General features: G+C 46.4%; 1 protein-coding gene across 3 annotated transcripts in view; it reads right to left on the reverse strand.

Annotated features, from left to right (window-relative positions):
- The window catches only part of EVA1C (eva-1 homolog C), a 103,292-nt gene that overhangs the window by 24,649 nt on the left and 59,930 nt on the right, over positions 1–18,713 (reverse strand). For all 3 annotated transcript variants that reach the window (XM_088461658.1, XM_088461657.1, XM_088461656.1), the window contains exons 2-3: positions 16,150–16,349; positions 13,913–14,036 (exon numbers count right to left, since the gene is read on the reverse strand). In XM_088461658.1, coding sequence (XP_088317784.1) covers positions 13,913–14,036; positions 16,150–16,349 — 324 coding nt within the window. The remainder of the gene's footprint in view (positions 1–13,912; positions 14,037–16,149; positions 16,350–18,713) is intronic.

The following is an 18,713-nucleotide window of genomic DNA, read 5'->3' on the forward strand; positions in this document are numbered from 1 at the left end:
ACCTTGAAAATTTTCCCCAGTGACTTAAATGATATCTCATTCCTTCATCAGTGATAGCAGCTTTCCCATGTAATGGATACTTTCATGCGGCTCTATGTGCAAGAACTGAGATGCCCAATTTTAGCGCCAGAGAATGCTCTAATACTGATTGGTACATCCTTACCATCAGAAGCTATCGCAGCAGCGTCTTTGTAATTACACTCTAACGCATGCGCCGTGGGTTTTTTTAGAAATGTTTGCGTATATGCGCAGTACCAAATAATCGCCATTAACTACGTGAACATCGCCATTGCATGCGGATTATAAGGGCCTGATTCAGAGCTGGACGCTCTTTGAGAGCGCTCGCTCTGAATCAGGGCGTCCCTTTTTTTTTTTCATAAGACGGCCTCCTGGCCGCTCGCATTGCTGTGGGTGACCACTCACAGCTTATGCGAGCGGCCAGGTGATGGTCGCGATGGTCAAGACCATCGCAACCTATGGGCTTGCGACGAGACGCTTGTGGTAGGGTCTCAAGGCCGCAAGCCCCAGTGAACTTCCTGCTCTAATAGAGTAGGAAGTCCTCCTACTGACATAACGAGTGATGTCAGTAGGTCCACCCACAAATGGCCGGCGTTCCTTCAGGAACGCCTCCGTTTGTGTAGCCACCCCCCCGCTCCGCCTACAAATCGGGGTGGCTGTCGATGTTGATTTTTGTAGTTGAGTCCCAGAGCGAGAGAATTTTTCTCTCGCACCGGGGCTCGTGCATGCGCGAGCTGGCTGCAGCGTGCGCTTGCGGAGTGGGAGACCATCAACCCACTTGCGAGCGCTGTGTGCTTGCGAGCGGGTCTGAATAAGGCCCTAAGTGTGGCTGTGAATCAGGCCCATGGTACTGTTGAAATCGAACAATTAAAATGCCCTTAAGAACGTGATTTTTTTTTTTTTGACTCATTTCATTAAAATATTCCTCTTTAATAAATATTAACTTGTAACAACTAGAAAATGGGAACAGGATGATTTCATGTGCAGAAAGCAATAAGGATTTCTATTGTCTCGTTGGTCATTATTGCATAATAGGGACATTTCCAAACCCATAGACCCTGGAATGGTGCAAGGAAATTCGGCATACTAGCTGGTGCCACAGGGGGTAAAAAGAGCTCCCAGACTCTTCCCCCTGAATCAGATGCAGGGAACACGTCCCTGGTCCATTGCCAGTTTTAGAAAAAGAAAAATCTCTTTCTACTGCGTAAACTAAGCCACCTCACCACTGGCAGAGAGCACACACTCGTTTAATAGGATTATTCTATCCATTCAAGCAGAATACAAAGTCCTTTATGTACTGTAATCAGCTCAATAAGCTAGAAAACATCTTAAATATAGTTGTATCCATATGGGGTGGACAGTGGTTAATAGTTCAGCACATGACATAACAAAATACAAGGAGATACAGAAATGTGTTTTCAAAGGTGACAAGTTAGGGGTAACGAACATTCAATAGCAGTTCCACAATTATCCATCGTGTGTGTGTAGTCCATGTTTGCCTACTCCCTCAGAACGTCCAGGAATGTTGGGGAGCTCTCCTGGACATCAGGGAGGAAGACTGAAGGCATCTCATATGCCTGCCAGAGTTGCAGATACTAGGATGTGTCAGAATACATTTAGCAGCAAGGTTTAAAAATTGAAGGTGCGTCCCCTTTTTATGGTCTGATTTGTGAAGTCCAATGACAGTTAAGGGATAGAGTTTTGGGGAAGAGTTGCTGGTTTATAATAGTCATTTCCTGGTTGGGAGGTCTCTTACCTGTTTGGAGATCCATACAATTTCGTCAGGCGTTCCTGGGTGGTGATGGGATGGTGGCTGGCATAGGCGTGCTTGCCAATGTCAGGGACTGTGACTAAAGTAACAGTGCCACCGATACTGGTGGCCAAATTTTGTTGATTTCTGATCAACAAAAAGGGTTGTTCAGAAGTCCGATGCTGTGGTCAATGTCAAATCTTGACTCCTGAAAAGGCTCTTCTTCATTTATATTCAGAAGCGATCCCCCCTTGAGACAAGTATGTAATAGGTTGTGTCCTGAATCCCACTAAGACATCTATTGCTCGACTCCAGAGCTCCCCTATTCCACACACTATGTAGAAGAGAAGGCTCACAGGAACTTTGAAATAGCAACAGTTGGATGTGAATACTCCACTGCTGTCTCCTTACCACTAATGATGTGGATCAACTGGCACAAACATGGGTCACCTGGGACTCACTGTCTTTAGCTTTGTCCCATTATGTAGTGGCCAATTTTACCCCCCATGGTCTTGACAAATATTGATCATTTAGAATTTCTCCTGGTCAGGCAAATGCCGGGCCGGTCTGGCCTGAAAGCCTGTGTGAGCAGCTCCACCTGCTGGCACTCTGTTCGGCCAGGATACTGAGAAATGGGGGCGTGCCGAGAGGCCAGGCCCCCGTGACTTGCAGCACACCCCCGTGAGATGTAACCACGCCCCCGTGATGTGAAGTCACGCCCCCTTTTGCAGGAGGGACTGCCAGGGCTGATTTAGAGCCCTAGTCCATCCCTGCTCCTGATATAGTTTTTTTTTGTACTAACCAGTGTCTTTAGTGTTGAACTCTTTTCAGTTTTTTTATGACTATATGAATTTATTTTTGTTGCAGCGTTGTACTTCTATTTTCTACATGCTATGTTCTATATTTAATTTACCCCAATGTTCTGTACCCCACTGTTTTTTTTCTGTATTCTTCACTGTTGAAAACCAATAAATGATAATTATGAAGAAAAACGGAGTTCAGTGCCCGTGTGATGGAATGGATCCAGATATTATATGACATTGGCACAGGTAATAGAACTCCTGAGCTGGCATATCTGTGCCTCTCAATACCTTGTTAAGTAATTCAGACTATGATGGAAAATGGAGGAGCAACTGACTGCTGTATATAACAATGTACGCCCTTAGTATCTGTCGGTGATGCCAGCAGAGCGCTATACATTACTTTGCAGCCAAATTACATTATACAGGTGTGTCCTCATACACCTATTCTTTTTGTACTCTGCCACGGGTAGCGATTTCTGGACTTTTGTACTTTTTCATAAATGTAGTGTCTTACTCGTATCATAGGGGCAGAACAGACGGTGTAATGGTTAGTATTACTGCCTCACAGCACTGAGGTCGTGGGTTCAATTCTTACCATGGCCCTAACTGTGTGGAGTTTGTATATTCTTCCTGTGCTTGATGGGTTTCCTCCAACACTCCAAAAATAAACTGTTAGGTTAACTGGCTCCCAACAAAAATTAACCCTAGTGTGTATGTGTGTGTGTGAGCATGTGGGAGGGAATATAGATTGTAAGCTTCACTGGGGCAGGGACTGACGTGAATGGCCAAATATTCTCTGTAAAGCGCTGCGGAATATTTGTGCACTATATAAATATAGAGATGAGCGGTTCGAATTCTGTGGAATCCGAACCATTCCGAACATTGGGGATCCGAGTCCACCCGAACGCTGTTCGGGTGTTACCTGTCTGACTTGGATCCCCGTTCGAGGCCGAGCCACAGCCTCCTGATATCGGATTCTCGCGAGAGAATCCAACGTCAGGGCTCCTCTAGTGTAGGGCAGACCGCTCTTATAGCGGTCTGCCCTACACAGACATAAACACACAGCCGCCAGTGGCAGCTGTGTGTTTGCTATAGCAGCCAATGACACAGACTCTCATTGGCTGCTGCACGGAGGGAGCCGGTTGGAGCTCACTCATGAGCTCCGTCTTCCGGCTCCCTCCACGCGTTATACAGCAGAGCAGAGCGGACGGCGGCGGGTATTCAGGTAAGTTTTTTTTTTTTTTTTAATGTGTGTGTGTGTGTGTAAGGGGGCATTACTGGGGGGCATACTACTACTGGGGGCCTGCTAAGGGGGGGCACTACTACTACTGGGGGCCTGCTCGTGGGGGGCATGCTACTACTGGGGGCCTGCTAATGGGGGCACTACTACTGGGGGGCATACTACTACAGGGAGCACTGCATAGGGGCCCTACTACTAAGGGGACTGCATAGGAGGCACACTACTGAGACACTACTTTATGGTGTAATGTGAATCAGGGGCACTATGGGCCTGATTCAGACCCACTCGCGAGCGGCTGTCCGCTCGCAAGTGGGTCGCTGTTCTGCACTGAGCATGCGCACGACGGAGGGAGCTCCGTCGTGCGCATGCGCCAGACGCGACGAGCGAAGGACTTTCCTTCGCCCGTTGTGTCTGATCAAAGGGGGCGTGCTGTCGATGCTGATTGACAGCACGCCCCCTTTGGTGGGCGTGCCTCCCTGACGGGGGCGTTCCTAAGGGAACGCCTACCGTCAGAAGCCGGCCCACTGACATCACTAGTGATGTCAGTGGGAGTGATTTTGGCTCTGATAGAGCCAAAATCACTCCGGGCCTTGCGGTTGAAAACCTCAACCGCAGGCTCCGGCTCGCAGTTTCGATGGTCGCGATGGTCAAGACCATCGCGGCCATCAAACTGCACGCTCGTATAGGCTGTGGGTGGTGACCCACAGCTATATGAGCATCCAGGAGGACGCTCCATAGTTATGGAGGACGGCCCTCATTCAGAGCGTGCGCTCTGCTCAGAGCGTACGGCTCTGAATGAGGGCCTATGTGCGGTGTAATGTGAATAAGATTGTGCACTGTGACTCCTAGGGCCGTAGCCCACTTTATAAACAAGTACTGTGATTCTGCTGGCCGTACCCCACTGGGTGGGTGCACTACTTTTCATTTCTGCCACTGCTGTGTGGCAATGTGTCATAGATATGCTTTATACTGTGGTGTCTGTGTCGTTGTGCCGCTGCTCTGTCGCTTAGTAACCAGTCAGTTCACTGCAACCTTTGGCCAATAATGTTGGAAACAATATTATAAGCTGTGAGGTGGTCTAAATTGACTATAAATGACTGGAACTTAATGTTATTGAGGTTAATGATACTCTTATGGTGCGTACACACTGGGCGATTAAAGTGGACGACTGAACGATAACGATATCGTTATCGTTCAGTCGTCCACTTTATCGTCCATTTTTAACAGAAAAAAGATGAACGATGACGACGACGCGCGTTCCCGCGGGTCGTTCGTCATCATCGTTCATCGCGCTGACATGCAGGCCAACCTGACGACCTCATCAGGTTGCTGCATGTCAGGGAATGGGTGAGAGAGCCCGGTGCTGAACGATATCGTTAATGATATCGTTCAGCGGCTGTGCTCAATGTGATAAACGACATTGAGCACAGCCTGCCGGGGACACACTAGACGATATCGCTCAGGAAACATATCGTCTAGTGTGTATGCACCTTAAAGCTGGCCACACATCTAAAGATTATCTGTCCAACCAGCCAACTAGTAGACTGGTTGGAATGAAATTCTGGTAAGGAATGGGAGTAAATGATGATCAGTAATTTGCTCCTAAATGCCAGAAAACAGATGAAAATGGTCGTTCAGACAAGTTTGAACAAATTGTTTAAATCAAACATTAAACAAACAGTTTTTGTCCATTTTCTGGCGTTTGGGAGCAAATTGCTGATTGTCATTTGCTTTCGTGCCTTACCAGATTTTCATTCCAACCAATGAACTAGTTGGCTGGTTGGACAGATAATCTTTAGATGTGTGGCCAGTTTAAGAAGAAAAAAAGGACCAATTTATGTGATTTTAGCTTTTTTTGTAAATTTTTGTAAAAAAAATCCAAATCCAAATCCAAAGCCAGTCACCGCAGTTTGGCAAATCCAAATCCAAATGATGAATTAGAACAAACTCCAAATCCGGCAAAAATGGTCCGGCGCACATCCCTATATAAATAACATGCGATTAAAAAGCTTTTTTTAACAAATTTATGTGATCCTTATAGATTTTTAGCTTCTGAACACAAAAATGACTCCCGATTTTGCATATCACATCACGTTTTTCTGCAAAATGTGTAGTTATAAGGAAGTAATTTTTATTCATATTTTTTAAAGTAATAAATGTATTCTGCCTACATTTATTATAAAACATTGTCTTAAATGAATTCAGTCGGTAGTATAGAACGTTGCAATTCAGCTCTCGTCATAAAACTTCCCCCCTTCCAGTGCCAGATTAAGGTCCACATGGGCTTGGAGCTGAAATTTACAAAGGGCCTAAACCCCATACTGTCTAAAGGAACATTGCACACACACAGCAACTAGAACTATAAGGTGAGCTGGCGAAGGTGGAACCAAATACAACAGATGCAACACAGTTTTGCCCTGTGCCGGCTCATCTTAACCTCTGCCTACTACCACATACACACACATACACACAGAACATATACAAGGCCTGATTCAGGCCCACTTGCAAGCGCTCGCAAGCAGGTCGATGGTGGCCCAGTGCGCACGCGCGAGCCCTGGAGCGAGCGCAAAAAGCACTCGCTCTGTGGCTCACTACAAATGTTGATCGACAGCTCGCCCCGTTTTGTAGGCGTGGCGGGGGGCGTGGCTTCACAAATGGAGGCGGTCCCAAGCGAACGCCTGCCGTTTGTGGACAGCCCCACTGACATCACAAGTGATGTCAGTGGGAGAGCTTCCGGAGCCACGAGACCCTACCACAAGGGTCTCGTCGCAAGCCCGATGGTCACGATGGTCTTGACCATCGCGACCATCATCCTGACCGCTTGCAATAGCTGTGGGTGGTCACCCACAGCTATGCGAGTGCCCAGGAGGCCGCTCCAAAAAACCCCAAAATGCTCTGATTCAGAGCGGGCACTCTTTCAGAGCGTCCGTCTCTGAATCAGGCCCACAGTGCACACCACTCATACAGTACAAGTGATTTTAAAATTTTTAGGCAATGTCAAGGATCCAAACTACAAAGAAATTGTCAATAGTTACAGAAACATTGGCTGCAATATGAGTTTTAAGGTAAACTTTTTGAATTCCCATATTGAGCATTTCCGGAATAATCTCGGTGAGTACAGTGAAGAACAAGGTGAACGGTTCCACCAAGACGTTAAAGGTGTAGAAAGAAGATACCAGGGTCGTTGGGACGTCAGCATGATGGCTGACTACTGCTGGATGATACACAGAGGACACAGAAAAGGCTTATAAGCGACAAAACGAAGTTTGAAGACAAGAAAACAAAATATTAACGATTTTTTCAATAATTATGGTTTTGTTTCTATTATTGTGTGATTTTATTGTTATTTTATTATGTAATTAATACAGTAGAACAGATTTACTAGCGTACTAAGACAGAAGGGAGTGGTGAGAATAAGCGAGCTGCCGTATGGTATAGCTGACTCTATCCCTAGGTCATAAACAGAAAAATAGATATACTGCGCTCAGCTGACGGCAATAAATGTTCTGGTTTTGAATAGATGATAGTGGTAGCAATGTTATATAGTCTAACTGTACATACGTAGTGCAATAGCTGCCGTATGGGGTAGTTGCTTCTAACCTTGTATTACAGTGGTAACAATATTCTATAATGGAAAGGCAATTATGTGGTACAGTGCATAAACCTGAGGCTGGGATGTATAATATAAAAACTTATAATTGAATGTACCGAACCAATGATACAAAGACCTATGTCCGATAGTAAATGTATTAAGCAGTCATGCATAAATTCCACCAAAACAGATAGTATAATGGTAAAAAGAAGGTATTTAAATGGAGGTATGCTAAACCAGAAAGAACTTGAAAAACTGCACATGCAAATCAATGTCTGTTGCACCAACCGTGAGAATAAAGGGTGCTGGTTGGTGGGAATAAACTGGACTACAAGTACCGATGGCTTGGTGAACTGGGATTCTAATGTCCAGGATCAGGATACTGTACAGATGAATAATGTATATAAGCCCTCATTCAGAGCCGTACGCTCTGAGCAGAGCGCACGCTCTGAATGAGGGCCGGGCTCCATTTTCATGGAGCGTCCTCCTGGATGCTCGTATAGCTGTGGGTCACCACCCACAGGCTATACGAGCGTGCATTGTGATGGTCGCGATGGTCGAGACCATCGCGACCATCGAATTTGCGAGCCGGAGCCTGCGGTTGAGGTTTTCAACCGCAAGCTCCGGAGTGATTTTGGCTCTATCAGAGCCAAAATCACTCCCACTGACATCACTAGTGATGTCAGTGGGCCGGCTTCTGACGGAAGGCGTTCCCGTGGGAACGCCCCCGTCAGGGAGGCACGCCCCCGGCACGCCCACCAAAGGGGGCGTGCTGTCAATCAACATTGACAGCACGCCCCCTTTGATCGGACACAACGAGCGAAGGACTTTCCTTCGCTCGTCGCGTCTGGCGCATGCGCACGACGGAGCTCCCTCTGTCGTGCGCATGCTCAGTCCATAACATCGACCCACTTGCGAGCGGACAGCCGCTCGCGAGTGGGTCTGAATCAGGCCCATAGTCTGATAAGAGAGGTAATAGCGGCGTCCCAATGTTACTGTGAGGGTGATGGTGAGCTGCTGGATGGGATGCCCGGAATGGTCTTCTCGGGGCTAAGGAGTACAGTGTGATCTGCTGGGGAGAGGCTGCCTCCACATATGTACAGTTAGAGTATATAACATTACTACCACTCTATCATCTATTCACAACCAGAACATTTATTACTGTCAGCTGAGCGCAGTATATATATTTTCCTATTATGTAATTAAGACAAAAACACAGTGATATCATCTACACTTCTTCGTATTTCACAATAAATATGTCAAAAACAATTAAACTTGTTGTTGTTTCTTAAAAATGTATGTAACCCCCCTTATAGGTAAACTATGTGGTAATTTTTTTTAATATACCATTTCTTGATGTACACAGGAGTAGAATTAAGAATATAAAAGTATTATTAAAAAAGCTTTCAATTCCTTAAATTTCGCAGACCTGTGTAATTGGTAATAATAATAATAATAGCCACATACAAAGTCGCTTACAGTGTACTATGCACTTAGGATTAGTATTTTTGTCACAAAGGAATTGGTATGATGTCACAGATTACGCACAGCGATGCGTGACATGAAGCTAGGCGCGGATCACATGTATCTGAGCTCCTTCTTTTGCCTTGTAGCAGGTTAGTGCCCGAGTTGCACACAGGAGCTGCGTTGGGTGCTGACGCCAGCGCCCAGGGAACAACTGAATTGTACTTTTGTCCCATTAGTGATGTGAATAAGATGCATATTTTGAGAAATAGTATATGTGGCGAAATGCATGGCGTGGCTTAGTCGCAAACTGAGCTACTTGGCGCAATTTGAGGATAGATGTACGTGAATACATTGGTACAGTGTCTCCCAAAATTGCGGTTGCAAAATGTGCCCATACAGATGTGTCCTCATACAGGGTGGGATGTACTAAAGTGAAAAATGCGGTAAAACATCCGAAAATGCCATTTTCAAAAACTATAAAACTGGGATTCAAAACTTTGTCTCCAGCAAGTGTTAGAGTCACTGCGATTTACATTACACACTCCTCACATCGATGTCAGTAACTGAACCCTGGATCTGTGTTGCAGGTCTGTCCCTTTCCCTGTCTGCATCTTTTCCCAGGGATTCCTAATCACTAAATGAGCTTTGCCTGTTCCTAATCAGTGGCCAATCAGAGGAAGCTCTGGGCTATTAAAACCCAGCAGCTTCCTGCTCCCTTGCTGGATTATCGTGTTGTTTCCCTGCTATCTTGCCTGGCTGTGCTCTATTGATACCTGTGTCCTGAGCTGGCTTGTCCTTGGCTACGTCTCTCTGCATAGTTACCCAGGTACTGAGTGCCCGACTTGTTTTCACCACGCTCCACTTCTGCCAGCACTGACCTCGGTTTGTCCTTAATTCCTTCTACTATCACAACTGGACTCTCGGATATCAGATCCCATGTACCGTGTAACCACCCTATTCTCCTAAAGTCATTTTTAGGAAATATAAATAGATGAAATATGTATACATAGTGATTTACTTTGGAAGCCAGGTAACATAAAATGAAACGATAACAGGAGTTGTGCTAATGGGACTGAAAGCTGCAGCCTAGCAGGATTTGTGCATTTGGTGCCAAGTAACAAAATGAGTCAATCACTGAAGTCATTAACACAACAATCTCTTTTCTTCTGAGACAGCGACAGTCCAGGGACCAGATTACTGTGACATCAGGCTGTTCTAATGCTATTCATTACTGTGCATCTCACAATGGTGGATAAAGTGAGCTCCCATTGGACACAGAGAAAGTGGCGCCCTCTAAGTGCACAGTCCTGTTCTATTTCATAGGGGCACAATGACAATTTTGGGCATATTAAATTGAATTAGTCTAGATCATACTTGCCAACTCTCCCGGAATGGCTGAGAGGCTCCAGAAAATTGGGTGGTGCTCCCGGGCACCAAGAAAAGCGGGCAAATCTCCCAGCAGGCCGGCTACCCCTGGACTCCCCCGCTAACAATCCTGCAGCAGGCGAGGGAAGAGAAGGGTTGCATTGAGGCAAAGCGCGCTGACTTGCGTCATCATGGCCCCGCCTCCTGCTTCATTGAATAGCGGGGGCAGGGCCATGATGACGCAATTGCGTGGTCATGCCTCTACTCTGCCCCTAATGCCGGGTAATGCTACCAGCCACGCCCCCATGCTGTGCCACGCCCTCATGCATGTGCATGCAGATAGTACTGGGGACGGAATCTACCGATTCCTCTGCTGGGAAATGTTACCATGAGCAGCCCAAGTTTCGGAATGATGCACATGTACTGAATATCCTTGAAGACACAATTTGGGGTGATGACCACTGGTTGGTAACTAGCGACGTCACATCACTTTACAACATCATCAACCATGAACAAGGACTCGACAGTATTAGACACTATTTGAACCAAGACGACTCATTAGATTCAGAACAAACTGCATTCATCCTACAAGGCATTGACTATATCCTTACACACAACTACTTCTGGTTCAATGGGGACTATTTCCTGCAGAGGACCGGGACCGATATGGGGACCAAGTTCGCCCCCAGTTATGCAAACCTGTTCATGAGCAGATGGGAGGATTACCACATCTGGACGAGTCATGACTGGGAGGCGGACTAGATACATAGACGACGTCCTCTGCATCTGGAAGGGTCCCCTGAAAAAACGCTCCTGGAATTCATCAAATACATTAGCGTCCCGCTAGGCTGTTTTAGCGGGGCGCGGCGCCCTGCCCTCCTTCTGGATGGCAAAAAGCGCCCCGCCCTCACAGCCTGCGGGTGCCGTCGTCACCCGCGGGACGCAGTGCCCCACGGGTGGAGAAACGTGCGGTGACCCGGTCACCGCCGGAGAATAGACGCCGGGCGCATGCGCCCGGCATCTATTCTCCCTTCTGCAGCTCTTGGGGGCTACCCGGCGTGTCCGTAAGTGTCGGGCACGCCCCAAGTATGACGAAAAGGGGACGTGTCTTATAGACACGCCCCCTTTTCATGACCACGCCCCCTTTTCGGGTCACGCGCACAAGGTGGCCCTCTCTAGCTCCGACACACTGCCTGCCGCCGGAGCTAGAGTGAACACTATACATTAACAACAAAAATAGGAATTTACACTTCACAACAAATTACAGCCGTCAATTTTAAAGATATCTCTGTTAAAGTAAGTAGGGTAACAGCTACAAGCTGAGTATACTCTGAGAAGCTATACTTTAGGAACAGTAGATGGCACTGTATCACAAGTTACCAGCTAACTTTGAGTTACGGTGCCCGATGCCGGCCACGCCCCCTCAACAACCAGAAGATTCTCACGGCGGCCCTGCACCTGTAATTCTGGCTGCAGTGTGCCGTTCCAGGCACCCTGATAGCCAAATATAGGGACCGTGGATGGTCAGCAGTGCCGCCCAGAGAACGCTGTGCTCTGCGCGGAGGCAACAGTAGCTAGTTACGGCTCTGCAACTTACCACTGTGTAGGTTTGCTAAAGCCACAATAGCAACATTTCCAGAAATGAGAAACAGCATAGTGAGAAGAATTGACGCATTAATGATGTATCTCACAAAAGTATCATCGGGGCTATCTGATGCTGTCCCTCTATTGTAAAAGTCAAATTGCCAAATTTACCAAGAAATTAAAAACAAAGGCCCTCATTCAGAGCCGTACGCTCTGAGGAGAGCGCACGCTCTGAATGAGGGCCGGGCTCCATGAAAATGGAGCGTCCTCCTGGACGCTCGTATAGCTGTGGGTCACCACCCACAGGCTATACGAGCGTGCATTGTGATGGCCGGTATGGTCGTGACCATCGCGACCATCGAAATTGCGAGCCGGAGCCTGCGGTTGAGGTTTTCAACCGCAAGCTCCGGAGTGATTTTGGCTCTATCAGAGCCAAAATCATTCCCACTGACATCACTAGTGATGTCAGTGGGCCGGCTTCTGACGGGAGGCGTTCCCGTGGGAACGCCCCCATCAGGGAGGCACGCCCCCGGAACGCCTACCAAAGGGGGCGTGCTGTCAATCAACATTGACAGCACGCCCCCTTTGATCGGACACAACGAGCAAAGGACTTTCCTTCGCTCGTCGCGTCTGGCGCATGCGCACGACGGAGCTCCCTCCGTCGTGCGCATGCTCAGTCCATAACATCGACCCACTTGCGAGCGGACAGCCGCTCGCGAGTGGGTCTGAATCAGGCCCAAAGTTTGTCCCCTGATAGCTAATTCCATCTCTAAATGGTGGCAGCTATTGTAGCCTATGGACTATATTAACACAATATGTTTGCAAAGAGGGATCCATCGAATCTCTCTCTGGTAACTAAAGGTGCCCACACACACAGACTTGCTCCCAATCAGCCGATGTACACGATTTCTCCTGATCTCTCCCCAGGCAGTCGTGGTCACGATTTGGAGTTAACAATGTCCAATCTGACTAAGATCTATCTTGCAGCTCATGCATTGTATCCCAGATTGGCTAATCTGCCCTACAGCACGGCAGATCTGAAGATGCGAGGTACGACGAGCGGGGACGAGCATCGGCATCGTGATCAAGAGTAGAAACTCATGATTTGGCCATTTTCTACATGATCTGTTGTCACGATTCGTCGAAATCGGCCAAATTGGATGAAAAGTCGGTATGTGTGTGGGCACCTTAACACTTGCACATGCGTGGTCTGAACTTGGTAGTAAAGCGCTAAAATTCGTGTTAGGAGAGGCTCTTTTTGGAGCCTGTGTCCCTGCAAATAAATATTAATACATTGCCTGATAAATAATTTCTTATTGAGGCGAAAACATATTATATGTATCAAGGCAAAAATAAGGGGATGATAAATAGCTCCCTCTGCAAAAATAACAATTAACACTTTTCAGCAAAATTCGCTCACATTGCTAAGTGACAATGGAGGTCAATTTAAAGTGCATAAAAAAGACAACTTCTTAAGATAACACAGCATAAAAGGGTAGTTACAAGTATACCAGAGCAATATGGGGTAGCTGAAAGGAAGAACAGAACCCTGACTGAAATGATTAGTTGGATGTTAACGCACAAGCAGGATTGCCCCTGTGATAGCTTCTACAAGCTAATTTAACACATTTAATAACTAGGCCCTCAAGATAGAGGAACAACAGTGAAAACAAATTCTAAAAACAAAACATTACAAATTAAGACAATGGGGCAGATTTACTAAAGCTTCTAAATCAGACAAGTGGTCGTGTTACCCATAGAAACTAGTGATATTCTCTCTCTAATTTTCTAGAATGTAATAGAAAATGATTGTGCAAGATAGGATCCATATAAAGTAGCTATCAAGAATGTACTTCATCTAAAAAAATTATGATTAAACACACATTAAAATGATACACAGTGATGAATACAGTGTTCTTGTAACTTGATATCACAATGCTAAAACCAGTCTGACGTAAACTTGCGGCACTTTAGCACCTGTGTCACTCACATGAGTCAAACACGGTTTACAGCAATTTTCTACCGGCCGAGTGCTGTACAAGAGCCGTAAGTGGCACTTCCAGAGCCACAATACAATAGAAAGCACTACTTACTAGGTTTGCACTTGTAAGACACCAGAAGATATTTGGTTGTACCCGGACATGGGTCCAGCCCAAAAACACGACTATTCACGGGAAGCTGGCAGGACCTGAGATTCTGGCACTCGTCCAGTACTTTCTGTAACAATAAGATACGGAAATCCTTGTGACTATACAGTATCACTGGCAGCAGCAATGCATGCGTTTATAGTGTGGGAGGTTATATACATACAGACAATAAGATACCACACATGTACCTCTACATACATCTGTAATCAGCTCCTCTTATCTTATGTTTTATATTACACATTATATTAAGGAAGGAAACTCGGCCCCATATTGTTTCTCTTTTTTATTACTTATCTTTACATTTTGTCATAGTAAGAGTCTCTTGTCTAAAAAAAAAAAAAAAAAAAAAAAGCACCCCCTCAATATAAACAGGACTGGGAGACAGATCATTTCAAAGCCATAATAATATTTTTTTTTTCTTTGACCACATTTCCTGGAGATATTCCCATTGGCGTTTAGATATTTTGTATAGATATAGGACCTCATTCAGAGTCACTCGCAAGATGCGTTCGCTCGCTGGCAAAAAAAGGGGCCGGATATTGTAATGAAGTGCTCGGACTGCGTCTCGTAAGGATGCCCACTATGTTTTAGCGAGCTACGGCAAAGTGCGCTCGCAAGTGTCTAAAAACGCCCCCTTGCCACTCGCAACAGACGTCATCTCCGGGAAATAAAGGATTAATCGGGACCATCGTGAACCACGGAGCTGCTCGCAGCCCTTGGGGTTAGCCTGCTGCAAGGCAGTGGGCCTGATTTAGAGGTGGAGGCTGCTGTGTCCGCTCACACCTGTTGCCGGATTGGTGGCTGCTATAATAAGCAATTGCTAGTTTTAGCTCTCCCCTGATGCAGTAGGCTTCGCCTGAATGTGCAAGCACTGAGACGCCCACTTCCTGCGCCTCTGCGCGATGTAACACCGCCGGTCATCAGAGCCACCCCACTCTCTGTCCCCCGGCTGGTTCAGTCTGGTGCTGGTTATTGGGAAAAAGGGGGAACACCACATTATTTTTCCCCCTACTTTCCAATACCAGACCAGATCCAAAGGTCCAGAGTTATTGATTTGGAGGGGACCCCACACATTATTTTTTTTTTTTAAAGTTTACTATTTCGTTGCTACAAGCAACGGCTTTGGAGAAGTGTGTTGGTAATGTATTATAATTTCTACTAGGTTTTTACTTTTAGGTTATTAGTTCTTGATTAATGAAAACATTCTATAGGGTCGTATAGTGTATTAAACTGCCATTTGTAACCCGGGGATACGGTGACACAGTGTCGCAATTCAGCGCGGATAGAGTCACCGACCGCCCCCAGACCGCTCATTTGTGCTCGGTACGTGAATGGCTGAGGGTGATGTGGGCACCTGAAGGGGTCGTGGGCGGGTGGCTCCAGGAGACTTCACCACTCTTTCGGCCAGCCGGGAACGCCACCCCGTCCTGGAAAAGTAGGTCTATACTTATTAAACTGCCACCCTGTCTGCCACTGCTAGAGGTGCCATGTGATTGAGCCGCTGCTCTGTGGCTTAGTTTAGTCATCCAGCTCGCTGCAGCCTTTGGCCAATATGGGTGACACAATATTGACTGGAAATGAATGCTATTGATGCTAATAATACTGTAGGAACAGAAACATGTCCAAATTACATGATTTTAGCTGTTTTTATAAATTTTTTAAATAAATCCAAAACCAAAACATTTTGAGGGTGGTTTTGCCAAAACCAAAACACAACTAAAATTTAAAACCAAAACCTGGGGGTCTGTGCACATCTCTAGTTCAGGCTTGCCTATCCTCCGGATTTGGCCGGGAGCCTCCCGATTATCGGGTGCCGCTCCCGGCCTCCCGGGAAGGCAGGCAAGCCTCCCGCAAGCCGCCATCCCTCCCTACCCCCCCGCACAGTTACTAGCACGACCCCCGCAGCGGGGGGCCCGGTGACGCGATTCGCGCTGTATCGCATCATCGTAGCCCCGCCCCCCGCTTTACAGTGCCGTTGACTCCGGCATTGTGAAGAGGGGGCGGAGCCGCGATGACGCGATCTCACGGCCACGCCCCCGGCCCGCACTGGGCACGCCCCCGCAACAACATTACTGTGCGGCCACGCCCCCCGCTGTAAGCTGAATGGAGGGAGGGAAGGAGGGAGCTGAATGTTGGCAAGTATGCTCTAGTTTATATCGGGGATGAGAGGAGAGGACACTTACTTGCAGTGCAGTCTGTGCAAGACACTTGTGATGAGGGGTTTGCATGGCTTCTGGTGAGGCGCAGGCTGGTGCACTCTGCAAAGGACGTCCATAAAATGCAGACAGGATGCTGACGGTGGAATGACGAGGGCACTGCAGGGTCAGATATTCCCCGTCACAGGCGGACACTGTGTGATTCTGTAGCAGTTTAGTCAGATATCCTAGAACAAAGCACACAAACCTCTTAACATGAGATCATACACACGTTTCCTGACCCGCACTATTACAGTGAAGTGCTTCAGTGCTTTTCAATAGTGCAAACATTATACTCAGTAGCTCTTCCTCTTATGAGTGGACAGACATAATTGTGTCACTAAGAGCTCCTACAAATGGTGGTGAAAAACATTGCTAGAATGATAAATCCTGAGCAAAACCATGTACTGTGTCCTTTTGTCATTCATGTGTCTCAAAGCTTTCCGACAACACAACGGGCTAAGGGCCTGATTCAGAGCCGCTCGTAAGCGGCCGCTCGTTCGTTCCGACCGATGTTCGCACAACTGCGCATGCGTACGGATTGTAATACGTATGCGCGAACCAGTCAGTGCGGCCGAAAATCGTGTGCTCGCTAAATAGCGAATGCCTGCTATTTTGAGTGACAGAATGAGGCGTATGTGGGTGGTAACAGGGGAAGGTGCTTGAAAACGGGGAGTGGAGATTCGAACGCAGGCGTGCCAAAAGGTCAAAACGGGCGTTTAATGGGTGTGCATAATTAACAAAGCAGCGTCATTGCCCACGTCACTTGGTTGTTTTATAGTTAGAACTGCTCGCATGATTGTGGTAGGAAAAACCAACCACAAGAATAGCGAGCAGTTCATACGCCGTCTGATGTACTCGATTAATCTAATAAATAGCGGACATGACGTATGATGTGAGCGGCCAGGGGGCATTTTTTTCAAAATTACGTTCGCATGTTTCGTTCGCTCGTTCAGACATAGAGGCGTGAACAGACCGCAAAGAGCGAACAGTTAATTTAAATAGCCAGCCCCTTTTTCTGGACGAGCGAGCGCAAATAGCGTCCGGCTCTGAATCAGGCCCTAAGTTTACTAAGCAGCGGATTTGAAATCCCGGTGTGGCTGCATCCCGCCAAGTTACTAAGTTGACGACTGACGCAAGAACACAGAGAAACCAGAATAGATAAAGTTTTACTGATTTTCCCCCATTAAATGTACAAGCTGTTTGGAATCTGCATCAAACCTGCAGCTATCCTAGCCAAGTAAATGACCGGCCTCTGACATGCTTGTTGGTAGAAAGCGCTGCACAGATCCCTAAGATCTGTGCAGGCTTCTATATATTAGTTAGTAAAAAACAAACAAACAAACAGAAAAAGCTAGATAAAAACAAAACGGTGTGGGGACCCTGACCAATTGATAACCAACCCTAGGCCTTTACGTTTAGGCTGCTACTGGGAAAATCGAGTGGGTCCCCCTGAATTCCCACAAAGCAGCGCACCTGTAAACAAATTTTTTTTTTTAAATGGCAAGACTTTGTTAAATAAAAACTCCCCCACATCCCTCATTCCCTATCTGTAAATCCTGCCTTCTTTTAGCACATTTTATCATGAAGAACAAAGTTTATGTATATATACATACACAGGCGGGGCGGACACACCTTCGCACAGCACCTATGTGTTACTTTCACAGTTCCCCTATTTTTTAAAAAAAAGTAGCCAAGTCTGTTTTAAAGTTTTATTTGCACCCTGAAAACGTGTATTCATTACTGAGTTGTCAAAATAAGCCAGTTCATTTTTCCAGTTGTTTTTCCTCATTCTCTCTAATGCGGTTTCCTCCGCCACGATTACATGCAGTATATTTTACCATCATTTACATGACATCACTTTTGGAAGCTTTCTTATCAAGACATAAATATTATTGTTTTGAAGCAAATGTGATGAGATATAATCCATGCACTTCAAACCACTATCTACAAGCCCACATGAGATTAGCCTGGTATGTTATATTGTGCAATGGCTCGGTAATCCTTACGAGAATGTGTCTTGATGTATTTAAAGGTGTCAAAATGGAAAGTGATTTAATGATTGTGAAACCAGTATCCCCCCCCCCCCCCCCCCATCCTGTGCAAATTACTGTGACCAGGTGATGGAGGCCTATGGTTGACTGGTTAGAATCTTAAGAAATTCAGTGTAGCTGGAATTCCAACCTATATTCCCACAGATGTCTGCATTAAGGCTTGTTGACTAATATGGTGAGTAATAAGGTTTATGGTCCTAAAGCTGTATTAGGGGTCTATGGGGATAAAGTGAACGGTGATAAGGTACCAGCCAATCAGCTCCTAACTGCCTTTTTTCAAACACAGCCTGTGACATGGCAGTTAGGAGCTGATTGGCTGGTACCTTATCTCCGTTCACTTTATCTCCTAACACAGCTTAGTAAATAGACCCCTGTGTATCTCTGATAATCAGTACTATGCCTTGATTCAGGTTTAGGTCTTGCTGTTTGAACCCCTGATGCACGTACTAACATGACATTAAAGTGATGTTTTTAGTGGAGTGAAAAAGAGGTGAAGGT

The sequence above is a fragment of the Taudactylus pleione genome, unplaced genomic scaffold (genome assembly GCF_031769625.1).
Source record: "Taudactylus pleione unplaced genomic scaffold, aTauple2 ptg001086l, whole genome shotgun sequence".
NCBI classification, from domain to species: Eukaryota; Metazoa; Chordata; class Amphibia; order Anura; family Myobatrachidae; genus Taudactylus; species Taudactylus pleione.